At 42.8% G+C, this 16,739-nt stretch overlaps 2 protein-coding genes across 2 annotated transcripts; both read left to right on the forward strand.

Annotated features, from left to right (window-relative positions):
- Window positions 1-2,818: 2,818 nt before the first annotated feature.
- LOC104448760 (probable DNA-3-methyladenine glycosylase 2) lies at window positions 2,819-6,876 on the forward strand (the record flags this gene model as incomplete). Its single annotated transcript, XM_010062652.3, has 2 exons — window positions 2,819-3,822; window positions 6,477-6,876. Coding segments are annotated over 2 exons (1,026 nt in total), but the record flags the coding sequence as incomplete, so codon positions are not given.
- Window positions 6,877-9,693: 2,817 nt separating this feature from the next.
- Window positions 9,694-11,760, forward strand: LOC104451641 (long-chain-fatty-acid--AMP ligase FadD26). Its single transcript, XM_010066254.3, has one exon. It carries the CDS (start codon window positions 9,694-9,696, stop codon window positions 11,758-11,760), a length of 2,067 nt encoding a protein of 688 aa, XP_010064556.3.
- Window positions 11,761-16,739: the final 4,979 nt, after the last annotated feature.

A 16,739-nucleotide genomic window follows, 5' to 3' on the forward strand; every position in this document is an offset into this window, starting at 1 on the left:
TCCGTACGTGGGAAGCGGCGGACGGACCAACCGTTAACACGTCGTTCCATTCCGTAGATGAGACGGAGCGAGCTGGCATGTCCGGGAGGCCCGCGAGAATTATTCCGACAGGATCTCAAGGTTATTTCGTGCGTAGACGGAAGGAACCCACGAACCCCATCGGCCCGCTAATTGGCCTGAGCCCGGCGGCGCGACACGGGTCGTCATGCCGCGAACCTGAGAGCTTAAGAGAATCGAACCATTTCTTTTGACTCGTTTTCAAATTCTATAACTGTTGGTTGGTCGTATATTTCATTATTATTGGATGGTAGGGCTGCTGGACTCCAACGTGGAGGTCCCGGTTTCGAATCCCCTGCGAAGCAGGGGGGCTGAAGTGCTGCGTGGTGATCTTACCCGGGGTGCGTGGGTGGTGGTCCTGCGTTCCTCCCCAGGGTTTACCCCCGCTGCCGGCCGTCGCGGGTTCCAGGTCAAAAAAAAAAAAAAAAAAAGTATCATTTTCTATTTGATTCCCTTTAAATTCCATATTCAACATTGCCATCGGATCTATTCATTAAAAGAATCGATTCCATACATTTCTTATATACCCATAGGTGATATATTGAATTTTCCATCTATATTGATTGACTACCTCCATTATTATTATTTTTTTGTAAATGTTGTTGCTAGCAAATACCACTATTTTTTGTTTTGGATCTTCCAAATCATTCCTGCAAAGATCCGGACCCAATTTTTTTATCCTTCAATAAAAAGATTCATTCTCTTTATAAAAAAGAGGAGGTAGAACCAATAAAGATTTCTTTTCCGATTCATCCTTGAAGTTGAATACGATGTCAAAAATCGGTTGCGGAAATAGAGAGTGTGTCTGAATTTGCACAAATAAAATTCTCAATCTCTAGCATTTCATCAAGGATCACTTTGTTCATCGCTCTTGGAGAAGATTGGAGTGTTATGAATGGTGCCAAGTAAGTATGACTTAAATCAAATTCGATCATCTCATGACATGTGCGACTTTTAAAAGGGCCTAATTCCTGAGTGAAAATCTCAAATTTTAAATTTAATCCCAATTCTATCTTGACATTTAAAAAAAAAAAAAATTGACATTATGTTCAGTCCAAACTTGCCCCAAACTTTATCCAATTTAAAAAAAAAAATTCCAAACTTTAGATTCAGTTTTAAATTTCATTAAAATTTTTTTTTGTTTAAAAAAATCACTAATTTTAACTTTAATCTCAAATCTGCTTTTGTTAACCCTTTGTCCAAAAATTGTGATTAGTCATTTCTAATTTCTCTAATCTTCATAATAAAGAATAGTTTCGTTTTTTAAGATAATTTTTCACATCACTTTATTGATGCAAATTTGCTATTGACGTGGAAATGCCACGTTACTAATGACGATTTTTGAACGAAGGGCATATTTAAGACTAAATCGAAAGTTGATGATTTTTTCAGACGAAAGAAAAAGTTTGGAACAAATTTAGGACTACAATTGTTTTTTTTATTTTTTGGTAAGAAAGGACTACAATTATTGGTTCTTTGTTTTGGACAAAAAAAAATTATGACAGAATTGAGATTGGACCTAAACTTTAGGATTTTTCCTTAGACAAAAAAAAAGTTAAGAGGCAGAATTGTGATTAACAAAAAGTTTAGGGTCTTTAAAAAAAAGAGTTTGGGATAGAATTAGAATTTAACCTATAGTTGAGGTTTCATAGGGAATTAAGCTCTTGTAAAAACTATTGCAATAACATCCAAAAGGGGTTTCCCCGATCTTTCGACTTTAAAAAAGCTGTGAGAACCTGTAGTGGAAAATGATGTTATTTCATAAATTTCAAAGTCATTCGACATTATTTTATGTGAATTGAATATACATTTGTCTTTATAATTGATGTCCATTTATGTTCCATTTATTTCTTAAAAAATGAATTATTTGAAAAATGTTTTCTAAAAAATAATCACTTATATTGATTAATCAATAAAAATATTTTCATCATCGATAATAATATATATCCAAATATTTTCGTAAACAATAAAATAATTTTTCGTTTTATGAAAATATCATTTAAATAATTTATTTTTCGTGTAATAAATGAATCTTGGTCTTTTCAAGTAATTCATATCATAAAAATGTACTTTTTAAAAAAAAGTAATTAAGTTTAAATTCAAATTTTATCCTTAATGGCTGCCGAAAAGGAATCCAGTCCTAAATAATGGATCAATTATTAGGTAGACCAGATGAAAAGTCAGACCTGTTTGGTAAAGTGAGGCTCGCGCAAGAAAGCTGTGACCTCTTCCCTAGACTGGACGAATCGCCGCCGTTGATTTTTTTTTTTCCCCGTTGGATTAACGGTCGCGATTCCCACTTGGTTCAGTGGACCGGCCCGACGCTCGACGCTGGCGTGCCTTCGCAAAAAGCCCAAGGAAGGATCCGCACGCGCCGTCGAGGCGCGTGGGGAGCGCTTCGTTTCCTTTGCAGTGGAAAGAAGAAAGGAAGCCAACCAAGGAAGAAGAAAAAGCCCAGGCATGGCGGCTCGCGCAGCAGCAGTCTCCCCCGCACGCGCTCCCCTCCTTCTCTAAAGTCCCCCCGCCTCGGCTCCGCGCCGCCGTGAGATCCGCCGCCCCTCCGCCCCTCGCGCCGCCGCCGCCGCCGCCGTTGTTCCTCGCTCGCTGCTTTGACTGGTTCCGCCCCCGAGCCCCGAACTTATGAGCGACCGAACCCAGACCCACACCGAACCCCAGCCGCACCATGACCCGGCCTCCTCCTCCACATCCGCCGCCGCCGCAGCCGCCGCAGCAGCAGCAGCAACCGCCCCCGAGGTAACCAACGCCGCCCCCTCCGCCGCCGCCGCCGCCGCCGCCGCCGCAGCAGCAATCCGCCTCTCCGCCGTCCAAAATACCCGTCCGCCCGCAGAAGATCCGCAAGCTCTCGCCCGAATCGTCGACGCCCGACCCGAAGCCGTCCGCCGCCGGCGCCGGCCCTAAATCGAAGACCGCCAATGCCTCCTCCTCGAAGGCCTCCAAGAACCGAATCGTCGCCTCGCGAGCCCTCGCGGTCCCCCGGGTAGTCGCGCGGTCCCTGTCCTGCGAGGGCGAGGTGGAGGCCGCCGTCCGCCACCTCCGCGACGCGGATCCCCTGCTCGGCCCCCTCATCGACCTCTATCCTCTGCCGACGTTCGACATCTTCCTCACCCCGTTCCACGCCCTCACCAAGAGCATCCTCTACCAGCAATTAGCCTTCAAGGCGGGCACCTCGATCTACACGCGCTTCCTTGCTCTCTGCGGGAGCGACGCCGGCGTCCTTCCCGAGACCGTGCTCGCGCTAGACCCTCACCAGCTCCGGCAAATCGGGGTCTCGGCTCGCAAGGCAAGTTACCTTCATGATTTAGCTAGGAAGTACCAGAATGGGATATTGTCCGACTCCGCGATTGTAAATATGGATGATAAGTCGCTGTTCACGATGCTCACCATGGTCAACGGAATTGGGTCTTGGTCGGTCCACATGTTCATGATCTTCTCGTTGCATAGACCGGATGTCTTGCCGATCAATGACCTGGGAGTGCGGAAAGGAGTGCAGCTCCTTTATGGGCTCGAGGAATTGCCCAGGCCGTCGCAGATGGATCACATGTGTGACAAATGGAGGCCGTATCGTTCGGTTGCGTCGTGGTACATGTGGAGGTTTGTGGAGTCGAAGGGTGCGCCTACGAGTGCCGCAGCTGTTGCAGTCAGTGCTAGCTTGCAGCAGCAACAGCAGCAGGTAGAAGAGCAGCAACAACACCACCCGCAGCAGCCGCAGCTGCTGGATCCTATAAATAGCATTCTTAATCTTGGGTACAGTGCTTTTCACTTCGGTTCCTAGTGCAGCAAATGCTGCAGTGCAATTCATTAGAATTCTCTCTTATGTTTACTTTACTGAAGTTATCTGGTTCTTGGTTAGAAACAGACGTTTCTTTCTTTATAAATGTCGATTGTCATGCTTTGTCATCTACTGGTGCTCGTGGATTTTGAGAACTGAACATACTGGGGACAGCATGTGCTAGTTTGTTTGTCGAGGGGTTTTGTAAAATGCAATTGTATTGTGCTCCAGTATCAGTATGAAAAAAGACTCTTTATATTTTAGAAAGACAAGTGTGTTCTGCTGATTTGGACGATAACACTCTAGGATATTTGGAGTATGTTGTGTACATGCTGTAGTGACACCTGTTAGAGTAGTGTCTCTGTCGATGATGCTTGATTAGTAGCTATGCCTCCATGATTGTGCTCTTTGTACTTTCAAGCACAATGACTGCAGATTTGAAATAGGACCCTAGAATTCCTGGGTTGGTTCCTATCTCCCCCCTTCCCCTACTTGCTTATTGAAGGGTGAAACTGGAAAGCTAGTTGAATGCACTCCTTGTACATGATTTTTGACAATATATCTGGATCATCTGACAATAGCATATAGATCATCTTAAATGCATTTTAAGCTCCTATGTCATAATCTGATAATTTTTGTGTTCTTTGTTTCCTTATGAGGTAATGATACTTGTATGAGTTGGCTATCACATCGGGCAATATATATGATTGTCATTGGATGCTCTTGTGCCAAAGTGTGAGATTGACGGGGGAGATTTTCTGGTTGTGAAATTTTGACTAATAAAGAATATGCGGGTTCATAACCTGCTTCTTTTAGCACAGGAAGGGGAACATTTAGCATTTCCACATTCAGGGTTGAATGTGTTAGTATCTTCTATGACTACTTATGCTTACCCATTGTCATATCAATTAGGCTAAGGATCTTCCTCTGTTACTAAGATAGGATATGTTGTCTTATGGTTTTAAGAAGTGGAAACAGCAATGTGCAGTAGATTTTTAAAGGTTCAGTATATACAGTTTGGGCTTTGTCCTTTTCTAGTTGGTTGTGATTTTCACATGTTAGTTGTCAACTCGTGATATAAAATGTACTTCAAAGTGTTGTGTTTGATAAGAATGGTGCATATGTTTTGGATGTTTCATGAGAAATATATTAGGAAATGATGTGTCTGCAAATTGCTTGGTGATCATCCTGCCTGGCTTTCAGATAGCATGCCTATTGTGCCTTCGTGCTGCCTTCAGTATGTTTTTTATGAGCCCGTAGCCGTGCTTTGGTCTTTTATGGTCGCACATGAGTTTTATTCAAGTTCTATATGCTTTTCATCAAGAAGTACGTGATTTTAATTAATGTTCGTCAACCATGCTTTCCAGTAAGCAATCCCGCTATGAAAGATACAGGTGCTTAATTCTCAGGATGTGTGCAAATCTATTGGAGAGAGCTTGTGCATATAAAGTTTCAACTGTTATGGAGTAGGATAAGAATAAATTGAGTTTGTAAAGATGGATGTATACTATTGTTCTTCTTTTGATCAGTGGAAAATTGAATTCTAAACTACTATAAGATGATGTGCCTGTGTTATTTCCTAGAATGGAGAATGACTGTGTTCTAGTATTGAATTATAAGTTACCACTAAGTCGAGTTAAATTTGACCCAATACATATAACTAAAAAATTTGAGTCAGACCAAGCATTTCTGGGTTGCTGTCAGAGTATCAACTGAGAGCTAATCACTTGGGATAGCATGTATGTGGTTCGCCTGTATGAAGTGGTCTCCTGATTGTAAGATGCTCAGAGGGACCTTATGGATGAGATGGACAAAGTGTGAAGTGGTTGAAGTGTCTCTTTTTGCTCATCAAACGAACCCTGAATTATAAAATTAGACAAGACGATGCTTTTTGAGTTGAAAAGGGAACTCCATGTGGTATACCCATTCCCTCCAGTTGAAGTAATTGTGTCTTCTTGGCCATTTTGTTCGTACATTTTCACCTGTGCTCTTAGTTTTTCATTGCTCATTCAATTCCACATGACAATTTCGATTTGTGTCCTGTTTCTTGTCCATTGAACTTAAAGAAGCTTGCATCCAAGGAGTTCAATTTTTTTGCATGCCCAATGCTTTAGCAATCACCATTAGGATATTCATAGACTTGTCGATCTGCCAATCTACTAGAGCTTGAGTTGCTTGCATAGAGATTATTTGATTTTTAAATCATTGCTGTGAATCTCATCTTCCATTGTACAAGGAAGTGGCAAAGCCAAATGAGGATGTTGCCTACCATGGAATAATAGATTCTTTAATTGATGCTGCTGGAATTTCAAGTGTGCTCCTTTTCCTTTGTAAGGAGATAAGAGTATATACTACATCTTGATTGGGGGTTGTTAGCTTTTTTGAGTGTTGATGTTTGTACCCGTTGGTTGCGAGAGTCTACATCTTAATCTTTCCCTGTTCAGTTTGCACGTGCATTTATGCGATATTTTTTCTAGTTCTGTGCTTTCTTCAACTATTACATTTGAGCTGTCTCATGTTGCTAAAGTCCAATGCTTTCGCATTATCCGCAAATCTGTTGCTACATCAAATGAGTTAGTGTACTATTTGATTATCCTCTCTTAGTCATAACACATCTTCTTGGATTTAGGGCCTATGCTTGGGGACAATGACTGGGGAGGTTTCTTCATGGTATCCTGTCCATCAATTGATATGAGTCGATATCCTTGAAAAGCAATTTGAGGGTACTCAACTCAGGTGCCAGAAGCTTGAATTTTACTGTGTCTCAAAAGATGAGCTTTCTGTACCTTGTAAATTGTCAGTGCGATTCGATGAGATCCAAGCTCAAATTATGTTGGTATTGCATGACGGTGGTTCCTAGGTATATTCCATCACTCATAAGTGGTGGAAGAAGGAAAGGTGGTGATAAATCGATGTTATTGTTTGACAATTTATCATCTGACAATTTCTTTGCTGCATCTTTTATCTGCATTCTCCCGATCCCTTGGCCCGAACATTGAAAAACATGAGAAAAAATCGTCCTTTCTGTATGCATTTTTGCACTTGCACTGCATTCGGGTCCTGGACGATCATCCGCATGAGTGATGGTCTATACAACCGTAGTAGTGTAGTGGGGTGGTGGTGAACTGTATACGTCCCTCTTCTTCCTCTTGGACATGTTGAATCCAGAGTACACTGGATTGGAGCTAGCGTAATCTCCATACTGAAAACTGATCGATGAACCTGTTCCACCCCTCCCTCTCTCCCCTTCCCCCTCTTCTCCTCTCGAAAGTGATTTGTTTTGCCTTTATCTTGAGAATACCAGCTTCATCCAACATGGTCCCGTCACCATTTGGCGAGATCACTACAAGAAACTTTTTTGATGTTACCCTTTGCGGCAATCCTTTTTCATTACGACGAGCGGGAAACTGGAAAGCTGGGTCGTTCCCCTGGTTGCCCTGGCCATTTCCAAAGCTTAACTCTAGTAGATTCATTGTGACGTTTTAAAGTATTTCATAGTTAGTGAAGCTTTGTTGTTCGATATTGTGGCACTGGGAAGTAATCCTGCTCAAAATTGAGACCATCCCATATGTGGCAAAAGAGGAGACAACCCCACAGCCGTTTGGCAATCAGTTGCCTCATAAGAGGCGGTCGGGGTCGCGTTTCGGGAAACCCAACGAAATTTATGTCGTGGCGGATCAGTTAATTCGAGCTAAATCTAAGCACAGCTAAGACATAGTGCGATGCGGCTGTGAGGTACCGACCTGGAGAGAGAAACACTGCCCGTTCTGTTTCTAGACGCTGACAATTCGCTGCGTCCGTGAAGGAACAGCTTGCAAACAACTCACGATAAGATCTTCGACCCTATGTTCTCCTGGCCAACCTTATCCAAATGCGCAGCTAAAGCCTAGTGATGATCGACTTCCTGGTTTGTACTCTCCCACAGATTTATCGGATTGATGAATATTCGAATCTTTTATTAGCCAGGTCCGAACATCTTCTGACTTTTTTATTTCGCGAAGAAAAAGACCCAAAATAATAAAAATTTGTATTGCTCCAATCAGTCCTTTTTTTTAAGGCAATACATAACTCTTTGGAACGTTAGGGTGGCCAGTGGGGTCAACCGAATGAGGGGCAGATATTAAGTTATGCTTCCTTGTTCGAAGGTAGTACTTTTCCTTGAAAATTGACTTTATTTTTTTAAATAATTTTCTCACTGTTAATCAAAGAATAGACAAATCATTCAATTTGAAGGGAAAAAAATGGTTTTATTAAAAGGTACTTTTGCACATATGATGAGCAATTATATAAATAAATATTACATTTTCAATGATCTCGTGATAAACATAATCAATTTTTTGAAAAAAATTGAATCCTTTTTCATTAAGTATGCTTAACAAATATCTCAAGACACTTGTTAATTATATTTAAAAAAACAAGCGCAAAAGAGTTAATATAATGAAAAACTCCAAACCTAAGACACATTTATTCTAAACTAATATTTAGGTCACAAAAAACCCTAAACTTGCTAGAATTCAATGTATAATCGCAAATCAATAAAGAAAAAAGCGAGAAAAAGAAATCTAGACACAAGGTTTTTATTTTGGTTTATCCTTAAATTAGGGTTATATCTAGCGAAGAATTCCATTATAATTAGTACATCGCATATTTCTATTAAATCCTTCAATTATATGAGAAAGAGATTAAATATACCCAATAAATATTCACAAGCCGGCCTATATTGCCAAAAAGTATGGACTCAAATTATAAAAATCATCTGGCTATTCAGTGGTGTTTCCCTTGCAAACCCTACTGGGCAACCTTAGACCCTTCCTGCTCACGGGAGATCAAGACCCCATTACCATCTTGTCGATGGAGAATATAAACCACACCCCAACAAAACCAACACATTTGTGATTACTCTAAATAAATGTGGATTTGCTATGTTAATCGAGTTATTGTCATATGTTTTTTTTTTTTTTTTTGTCAATCGTACTCTAACTTTTAATTCACTTTTCGACTTTTGTCTTACCTAAGTCAAAATCTATACTTGAAATTAATCATTCCCATTCCAACTCCCTAAAAAAGTGAGAGTTGAACCTCCCACCTCTCCCTTCTTATATCTCTTTCTTCTTATATGGGAATGATGGCTATCGGGACAAACTCTAGTGGTTTTGTCATCTGTCATTTAGTTTAGCAATTTCATACTAAAATTTTATTTTAACAGAAACTAACGAATAGAAAATATGTCAAAAGTATACAAATTTGAGATTTTTGGCAATCCAAAACTTAGTTTGAGATAAATTATTATAAGTATACCAATTTTGAGTTTTTGCTTATCCAAAATTTAGTTTGAAATAAATTTATTATAAATATATTAATTTGAGATTTTTCATGAATATTAACCTGAAATGTAATTGAGAAAGATGAATCAACCTCGAAAATTCTCTCACCAGCTCTTAGAGCCACAAGAGGGAGTTTTTCTGCCTCTACACGAGTGAGCACCCTTGAGACGGGACGGCTGGTGTAAGGTGGACCGTTTCCTCACAGGCACAAAAACCGATGCCCGACCGATCGCGAAATAAGAATATGAACATCAACAAGGAGACAACCTTAATTAGAAAAGTGAAAAACATTGGACCCATCAAAGTGGGATATTCTGGTAGCATCAAAGGTTTATTCTCGTCCTCGAGTCTTGCCAATCTACGCTCGGGACAATGCGTTTTGCATTGAAGAAATCGGTATTCTAACTACATTATCCTCCTGAGATCTTTGCCCCTATAAAAGATGTCGATGGCATGATGGTCTTGTCATCGCAGCCCTTAGTCACGAGAACATCACACCCAACCGTCGCACCTACGCTCGCCATGAACTACGAGAATTATGACCCTTCATTCCCTGACCAACCCGTGGTCGACCTCTACCTCCCGGTGTGGTCCAAACTCCCGGCCTTCCGGTCCAAACCGGCCTTCGTTTGGGTCGATGATGATGGCGATGGCACGGCGTCGACCCTGACCTACTCTCAGCTCAATGATTCAGTCCAGACCATTTCGTCACGACTGCTCATTCCTTTGCAAAGAGGCGACACCGTGATCATTTTATGCCCGCCAGGGCTCGAGCTCATAGAGATCATCTTCGGATGCCAAAGAGCTGGACTTGTGAGCATACCCATGTTGCCGCCTGATCCATCTTTTGCTCAAGAAAGCCACCACCACCTCACTAGAGTCCTCTCTCAAACAAAGCCCAAGGCTGCCATAGCAACCCGTGGTTACATCACAAGAGTCAACCACTACATAGGTTCCAATTCCGCAAACCGTGACGAGAAGTTTGTAGCCATGTTGCAGAATCTCAGGTGGGTTTCGACTGAAGAAATCGGGACTGAAAGTAATGCAAAAATAAGGCCTTCTGCGCCTTCTCCTCCTTCGTGTTTGTACAATGGGTGCAAGCCGGAAGAAGTGTACTTGATTCAGTACACTTCAGGAGCCACTGGGATTCCTAAACCGGTGCTCGTGACTGCTGGCTCAGCTGCTCATAATGTCAGGGCAGCAAGAAAAGCATATGATCTTCACCCAAATAGCATGATCACCTCGTGGTTGCCTCAGTACCATGATTGTGGCCTCATGTTCTTGTTGCTCACGATAGTGTCTGGCGCAACGTGTGTTCTCACGTCTCCTACTTCGTTCCTCAAGAGACCGAGGCTTTGGCTTGAGCTGATCACAGACTTCAGAGCCACTTGCACTCCAGTCCCTTCTTTCACCTTGCCGCTGGTGGTGAGGCGCGGCGGTGTCAATAAGGGAACTTCACCCATTAATCTGGCCTCCATGAAGAACCTAATCATGATCAACGAGCCCATTTACAGAGCCCCGGTAGAAGAATTTGTCAACGCGTTCGTGCCTTTCGGCTTAAACCCATCATCCATATCTCCATCTTACGGGCTAGCAGAGAACTGCACTTTTGTATCGACGGCTTGGAGAGCCGCCACTAACGATTCCGCCACTTTCCCAAACATCCCAACTCACAACAAGCTCTTGCCAAGTGCAAGACTCGCTTCAACAAATGATGATTCGTCGTCAGAAGAGGAAGACATGCAGATTGTGGTTGTCAACGAAGAAACTTTGGCGCCTGTCCAGGATGGAACTGAAGGAGAGATCTGGGTCTCATCGCCGAGCAACGCTTCTGGTTATCTCGGCTACCCTTCATTAACAAGAGAAACTTTTCATGCAAGACTTAGCAACAAGGGGAGCAATTGCTTCCTCAGGACCGGAGACAGAGGAATAGTCAAAGGCGAAGAGAGGTTCCTTTACGTGACGGGTCGGTGTTCAGACATAATCACAATTACACCACCAAACGAAATAGAGACGTCATCACGCGCACACCATGCGCATTACCTGGAAACCGCTGCTTACGATGCATTCCCGCAGTTTCTGAGAGGAGGCTGCATAGCCGCGTTCGAGCGCGACTCAAGAAAAGTGGCCGTCGTCGCGGAGTTGCAGCGGAGCGAAGGACTGAACCGCGACGTCTTGAGGGGACTGTGCGAAGGCATAAGAGACGCGATCTGGAACCGAGAGAAGGTCGAAGTCGGGCTGGTGGTTCTGGTGAATAACGGGAGCGTGCCCAAAACAACGTCTGGGAAGCTGCAGAGATGGCTGGCCAAGGCGAGGCTGGTGGGCGGCAAGATGAACGTGGTGATGGAGATGGAGTTTGGGGTCGACGACAATGGAAAATCCCTGTCAAGCTTTATGGGAAGCAGCGTTAACGGCAGCGAGGCCAGAGACGAAGGAACAGGAGGGAAGAGATCATCATCATCATCATCTTCATCGGCGATGGAAGTGAGTGGGAACGCGGCTGGGGAGAGAGCTGAGAGTGAGATCGCATATGCGTTGACTAGCAGCGGTGGCGATTCCGCTCGTCCCAAGCTGCTCTCGATGCTGTGAGGATCTGCGAAAGATTGTCCCCTCTCTCTTTCTCTTTGTGTTTCATGCGCTGATGCTTTAAGATGTTCTTGCTAGACAATAAACAATTACTACTGTACGAAGTGACAAGATACCTCAGTCGCTCCATGGGATTTTCTGCGGAGGCATCGAGAAATCCATCCCCTCGTAACTCGTCGTATCTCTCTCTCTCTCTCTCTCTCTCTCTCTCTTCTCTCGTGTTTCATGCCCTGATGTTTTGAAGATGTTCCGCTGATGTTTTGAGATGTTCTTGTTAGACAATAAACAATTACTGCAGCATGAAGTTACGAGATACCTCAATCGCTCCGTGGGATTTTCTGCGGAGGCATCGAGAAAGCGATCCCCTCTTAACTCGTCATATTCGACTTCCGTTTTTCCGCGGTTTCTGTACAAAGTATCATACCGCTCACAACTGCTTGAAATTTTCCAGTGAGTGGCCACGTGAACTTAGATACAATAAGTTTCCACCGGAAATTGCTCCTCACGAGACCATAGAGGTCCTCCTAAGTCCACACAGAATTGGTGTACAATTGCCTTGCCGTTTGAGTGTACACCAAATATTCAAAAGGGGGTTTTCGATCAAATATTATATATATTCGAAAGGGGTGGGAGGACGGGTGACAGGGTGACCTGGGACCGCGAGGTAGGAGTTGCTGAGGGCACAGAGTAATGCATTTGATGATCTTGTTGAACTTGATTGCACCACAACTCTCTCCATCGAACTTCGTTTTAAGCAAGTTTACTGTCAAAAGAGCTCTTTCAAAGTACTAGAGGATCCAAAATTTGGCAACTCAAAATCTAGCTGGCCATCAACGAAATTCACCACCAAATATTGTTGGTCGAGTTATTGATCAACACGACATGAGAATCATTAGCTAAAGTAGTAGTTCTCGCTTTGACCATGAGCTTGCTTAAAACCAAGTAATTCTACGAGGGAGCATTTCATTAGCATGTCGAAGTCGTTTTGTCGCTGAATAGATATAATTTAGTAGTCATTAGCTAAAGTAATGTTTTACTTTGTTTTGACTCCACATCACGCTTTATTGATGGGATTTTGAGATTGTTCGTTCAAGTAGCTCTACCTAATTTCTTTGAGCATTCCAGATGAGTGGTCTTATCTTTTCTTTGAATTTATAAATTCATATTTAAAAGTGATAGAAATTATATATATGATGAGTATAAAAGTCATGGCATGACATGATATATATATAAAAAAATGAAGAAGTGGTCTTTAAACCATTATTGTTGCATAAATCTAGATCAGACATACACTAATCTTTTTTAATATTTGAAATGATAATGTAAAGCATTTTGGAAATGGCTTATTAGTTGATTTTTGTGAAATGATTTAAGAAATGTTTTATAAATAGAATTGATATGTCAAAGATTATCCGTTTTGGTTTATGAAACCAATGCAAGGTATGGATTTTGGATTTGGTTTGTGGATTGTTGGAGGTTGATGTTAGTGGGTTATGCTCATGTTGCTAGAATTAGAACACAGTAAAGGGTTGAGTATGCATACTGTTATCAAGATGTCCTTCTAGGTTAAACCAATGATTGACATAGGTGGAGACCTAATTAAAGAGGGTAAACTAAATCGCCTTTATCATGGTCGTTATATTGAGTATTAGATTAGTCGATAGAATAGATCATTGACGTTTGAATTGATAGAGATTAGTCAATAGATTTGAGCATTAAATGTTTCTCTAGTATTTGTTGATTAGAGTATTTCTTATATGTATATAATCAAGTTAAAGTGATATTCGATCTTATTTGTGAATTAAATAGGGTGTATTTGGTCAGACTTTTGGGAAAAGTCATTGAGAAAATACAAATGACTTTAAATTAAAAGAGTTTTCCAATATACAAATTGTGTTTGGTAAATTGTAATCTAAAAGTGCATTGTGAATTACCTTTGAGCAAAATAGTGTTTGCAAAAATTTACATTAGCAAAAGACTTTTGTGATCAAAAGAAAGGAAAAAAATAGTTGACCGGCGAAGGGCAGACGGCCGCCGGCATTACCGCGGCCGACATCTCAAGTTGCATGACCAACCTCAAGCGGCCATCAGAGACCATCGGCGAGGGCCATCTAGGGTCGGGCAACCCCCAACAACCACCGGCGAGGGCCGCCTAGCGCCTTGCGACCCTCAGCAAAGGCTGTCTTGGTTGCGCGACCTCAAGCGGCCCTTCACAGAGGTCATGGAGACCCGCCTCGCCAAGGTCGCATGATTGGCTAGCGATGGTTGCCAAGGTAGCCACGACCATGCTGCCGACATTTGAGGATCCAAGGTTGAAGAAGATGAATAGTGGATCGGCCTTCCGAAAATGTTAAAAGCCCAAGGCAACCTTCAGCAGCCTAGGACTTGACTTGGGCTTTCAACTTTTGAAAAGCCAGCATTTCCTCAAGGTCAATTTAAAAAATTCTCCCAAAACTCAATATTTGGCCAAATGGGTTTTGGACACCCAAAGCTCCTTCCAAATGCTGGTCCCAAATGCAGCCATAGTGGATTTGACATAAGTGAGTTGTGTTGTTTTAATAAATGTGCATAATTGATGTTTGATTTGTTTAGAAGAGATAGGGAAATTGTCCAAAAAGTTCTAAACCTATTGCACTTTTGCCAATTCAATCATAAACCTTTCAATCTTGCCAATTGAATCCTAAACCTTTTATCAGTTTGCCAATTGAGTCCATCCGACTAATTTATGCTGGAAAATGTTTACGTGGATATACAGTCAATGCCGGCCGTCCTACATGGCCGGACTGGCGTTGACGTGGATGCGGACTTAAAAAAAAAATGACTTTTTCTTTTTTTTTTTAACTTATGGGGGAAAATTCCCCCAAACCAGAATCCTCCCCTAAATCACCTCCAAATCAGAACCCTCGACAACGCTGGCTCTTACCCTAATTTGCTAGCCCACTCCAAAAATCAAAACCTCGTAGCACTTGACTCCGAAAGTTTTCTCGACGACAGTGGACAACTCTCGACGACGGACATCGATGGCGCTCGACGACGCTCGGGAGGAATAGGGGATTTCTGCAAGTAGCTGATGAGGGGACCCATTCGACATAAAGACCTGATCAAGACTCAATTCGTTCTCAAGATTCCTTAGCAAACTTGATATTTTGTGGTCCCAATTTTCTCACGCTATCGACACTTAGGGGGTGCATGATAAAAATTATTTCTGTTCCATAAATGATTTTTCTGTTCCGCACCAATTTCTAGAATAGAAACTTGTTTGATAACGCTTATCAAATTTTCTATTTCTGGAATAGATTTATATTCCATAAATAGAAATGGAGGAGAAATCATTTCTGATTTCTCCCAACCCTAATTTCACTCTTCTCTCCCTCGTACGCCTCTTCTTTGCCTCCTCCTCCGCCTCTTCTCTCGCCTCCTCCTCCTCCTCCTCCTCCTCCTCCTCCGCCTCTCGCCCGCCTCCGCCTCTCGCTCCGCCTCCGCCTCTCTCCGCCTTTGCTCCGCCTCGCCCCGCCTCTCCTCCACCTCTGCTCCGCCTCTGCCTCCGCCTCCGCCTCCGCCTCTCCTCTGCCTCTCCTCTGCCTCTGCTCCGCCTCTTCTCTGCCTTTATTCCGCCCGCTCCGCCTCTCCTCCGCCTCTTCTCTTGCTCATCCACATCTGCTCGCGAATCCACCCCCTCGCCGCGACCCACTGTCCCCGCTTGTTGTCCAAGCACCCTCGGCAAATGATCTCCTCCGCCTCTTCTCTCGCCTCTCGTTCCACCTCTACTCCGCCTCTCATCCGCCTCTTCTCTTGCTCATCCACATCGCCTCGCGAATCCACCCCCTTGCCGCGACCCACTGTCCTCGCTTGTTGTCCGAGCACCCCTTGGCAACAGATCTCCTCCACCTCCGCCTCCGCCTCTTCTCTGCCTCTGTTCCGCCTCTCCTTCGCCTCTTCTCTTGCTCATCAACATCTGCTCGTGAATCCACCCCCTCGCCGCGACCCACTGTCCCGCTTGTTGTCCGAGCACCCTCGGCAAATGATCTCCTCCGCCGCCCGCTCCGCCTCCGCCTCCACCTCCACCTCGCTCCGCCTCTCCTCTTGCTCATCAAACGAATTTCTATTTCGAAATAGAAATTTTATTCAATATCAAACAGATTTTTTCCTCGTAAACTCGTTCAGAAATAGAAATAGAAAATTCATTTCTGTTCCGAAACTATTTCGGAATAGAAATGTTGTCATGCACCCCCTTAGTGAGCACGACAAAGAGGTATGTTTTGTGGTCCCCAACTAAGTGTGTGTAGTATAATATGTTCAACTCATGATGTCGGAGAGAAATATTTTTCAATGTTTTTTTATACTAGAAAGACAAAATGCCGGTGGGCGTTTGGGGTTGACGGATTATCTTTGATGAGGAAGATGAGCAATTAGGTGCAAGGCAGCTATTCCTTCAAGGTTGTGTTCCTAGTTCAAACATGGACGCGTTCCTGCCTTGGAGAAGGTGTCTGCTTTACAAGTGATATGGCCGATGTCATCCGAAGACAATTTCTAGTGGGGTTGTAAGTGTGCATGTCCACTGCCTAATAATGCTTTTAGAATTATCGATGAAAATCTCAAGTTCTCTCCAAATTGGGTTTTCTAGAAAGTCTCCTTCATTTCTTTGCATTCTAATGTCGAACCTGATAGGAATGGGATAATCCTGTGTTTATTGAAAGTCGGCAGGACGGATCTAGAGTTTGATTTTTAGGGTCCAACACACTACAAAATAAAGATAATGGAAATCATGAGTATCATGAATATGAAAACTAAGTCCAAAAAGGTCAATTATCAGGGTCACCCATAAGTCCAAAAAGTTTGTAGATCTAATGGCACATGAGAGTTAGGTTGTTTCATTTGCTTTGTGCATGTGTGTCAATAAACTCATTCAGCTAACAAAATAATTTTCTATGTTGACACCACATATCTTATATTGATCAACAAATTTGATTATAAAGTTCAAT

Source organism: Eucalyptus grandis, chromosome 6 (assembly GCF_016545825.1).
Source record: "Eucalyptus grandis isolate ANBG69807.140 chromosome 6, ASM1654582v1, whole genome shotgun sequence".
In the NCBI taxonomy this organism is placed as follows: Eukaryota; Viridiplantae; Streptophyta; class Magnoliopsida; order Myrtales; family Myrtaceae; genus Eucalyptus; species Eucalyptus grandis.

Excerpts from the sequence above, each read along its gene's own strand:
- LOC104451641 (XM_010066254.3), top strand. The coding sequence starts at position 9,694 with ATGAACTACGAGAATTATGACCCTTCATTCCCTGACCAACCCGTGGTC.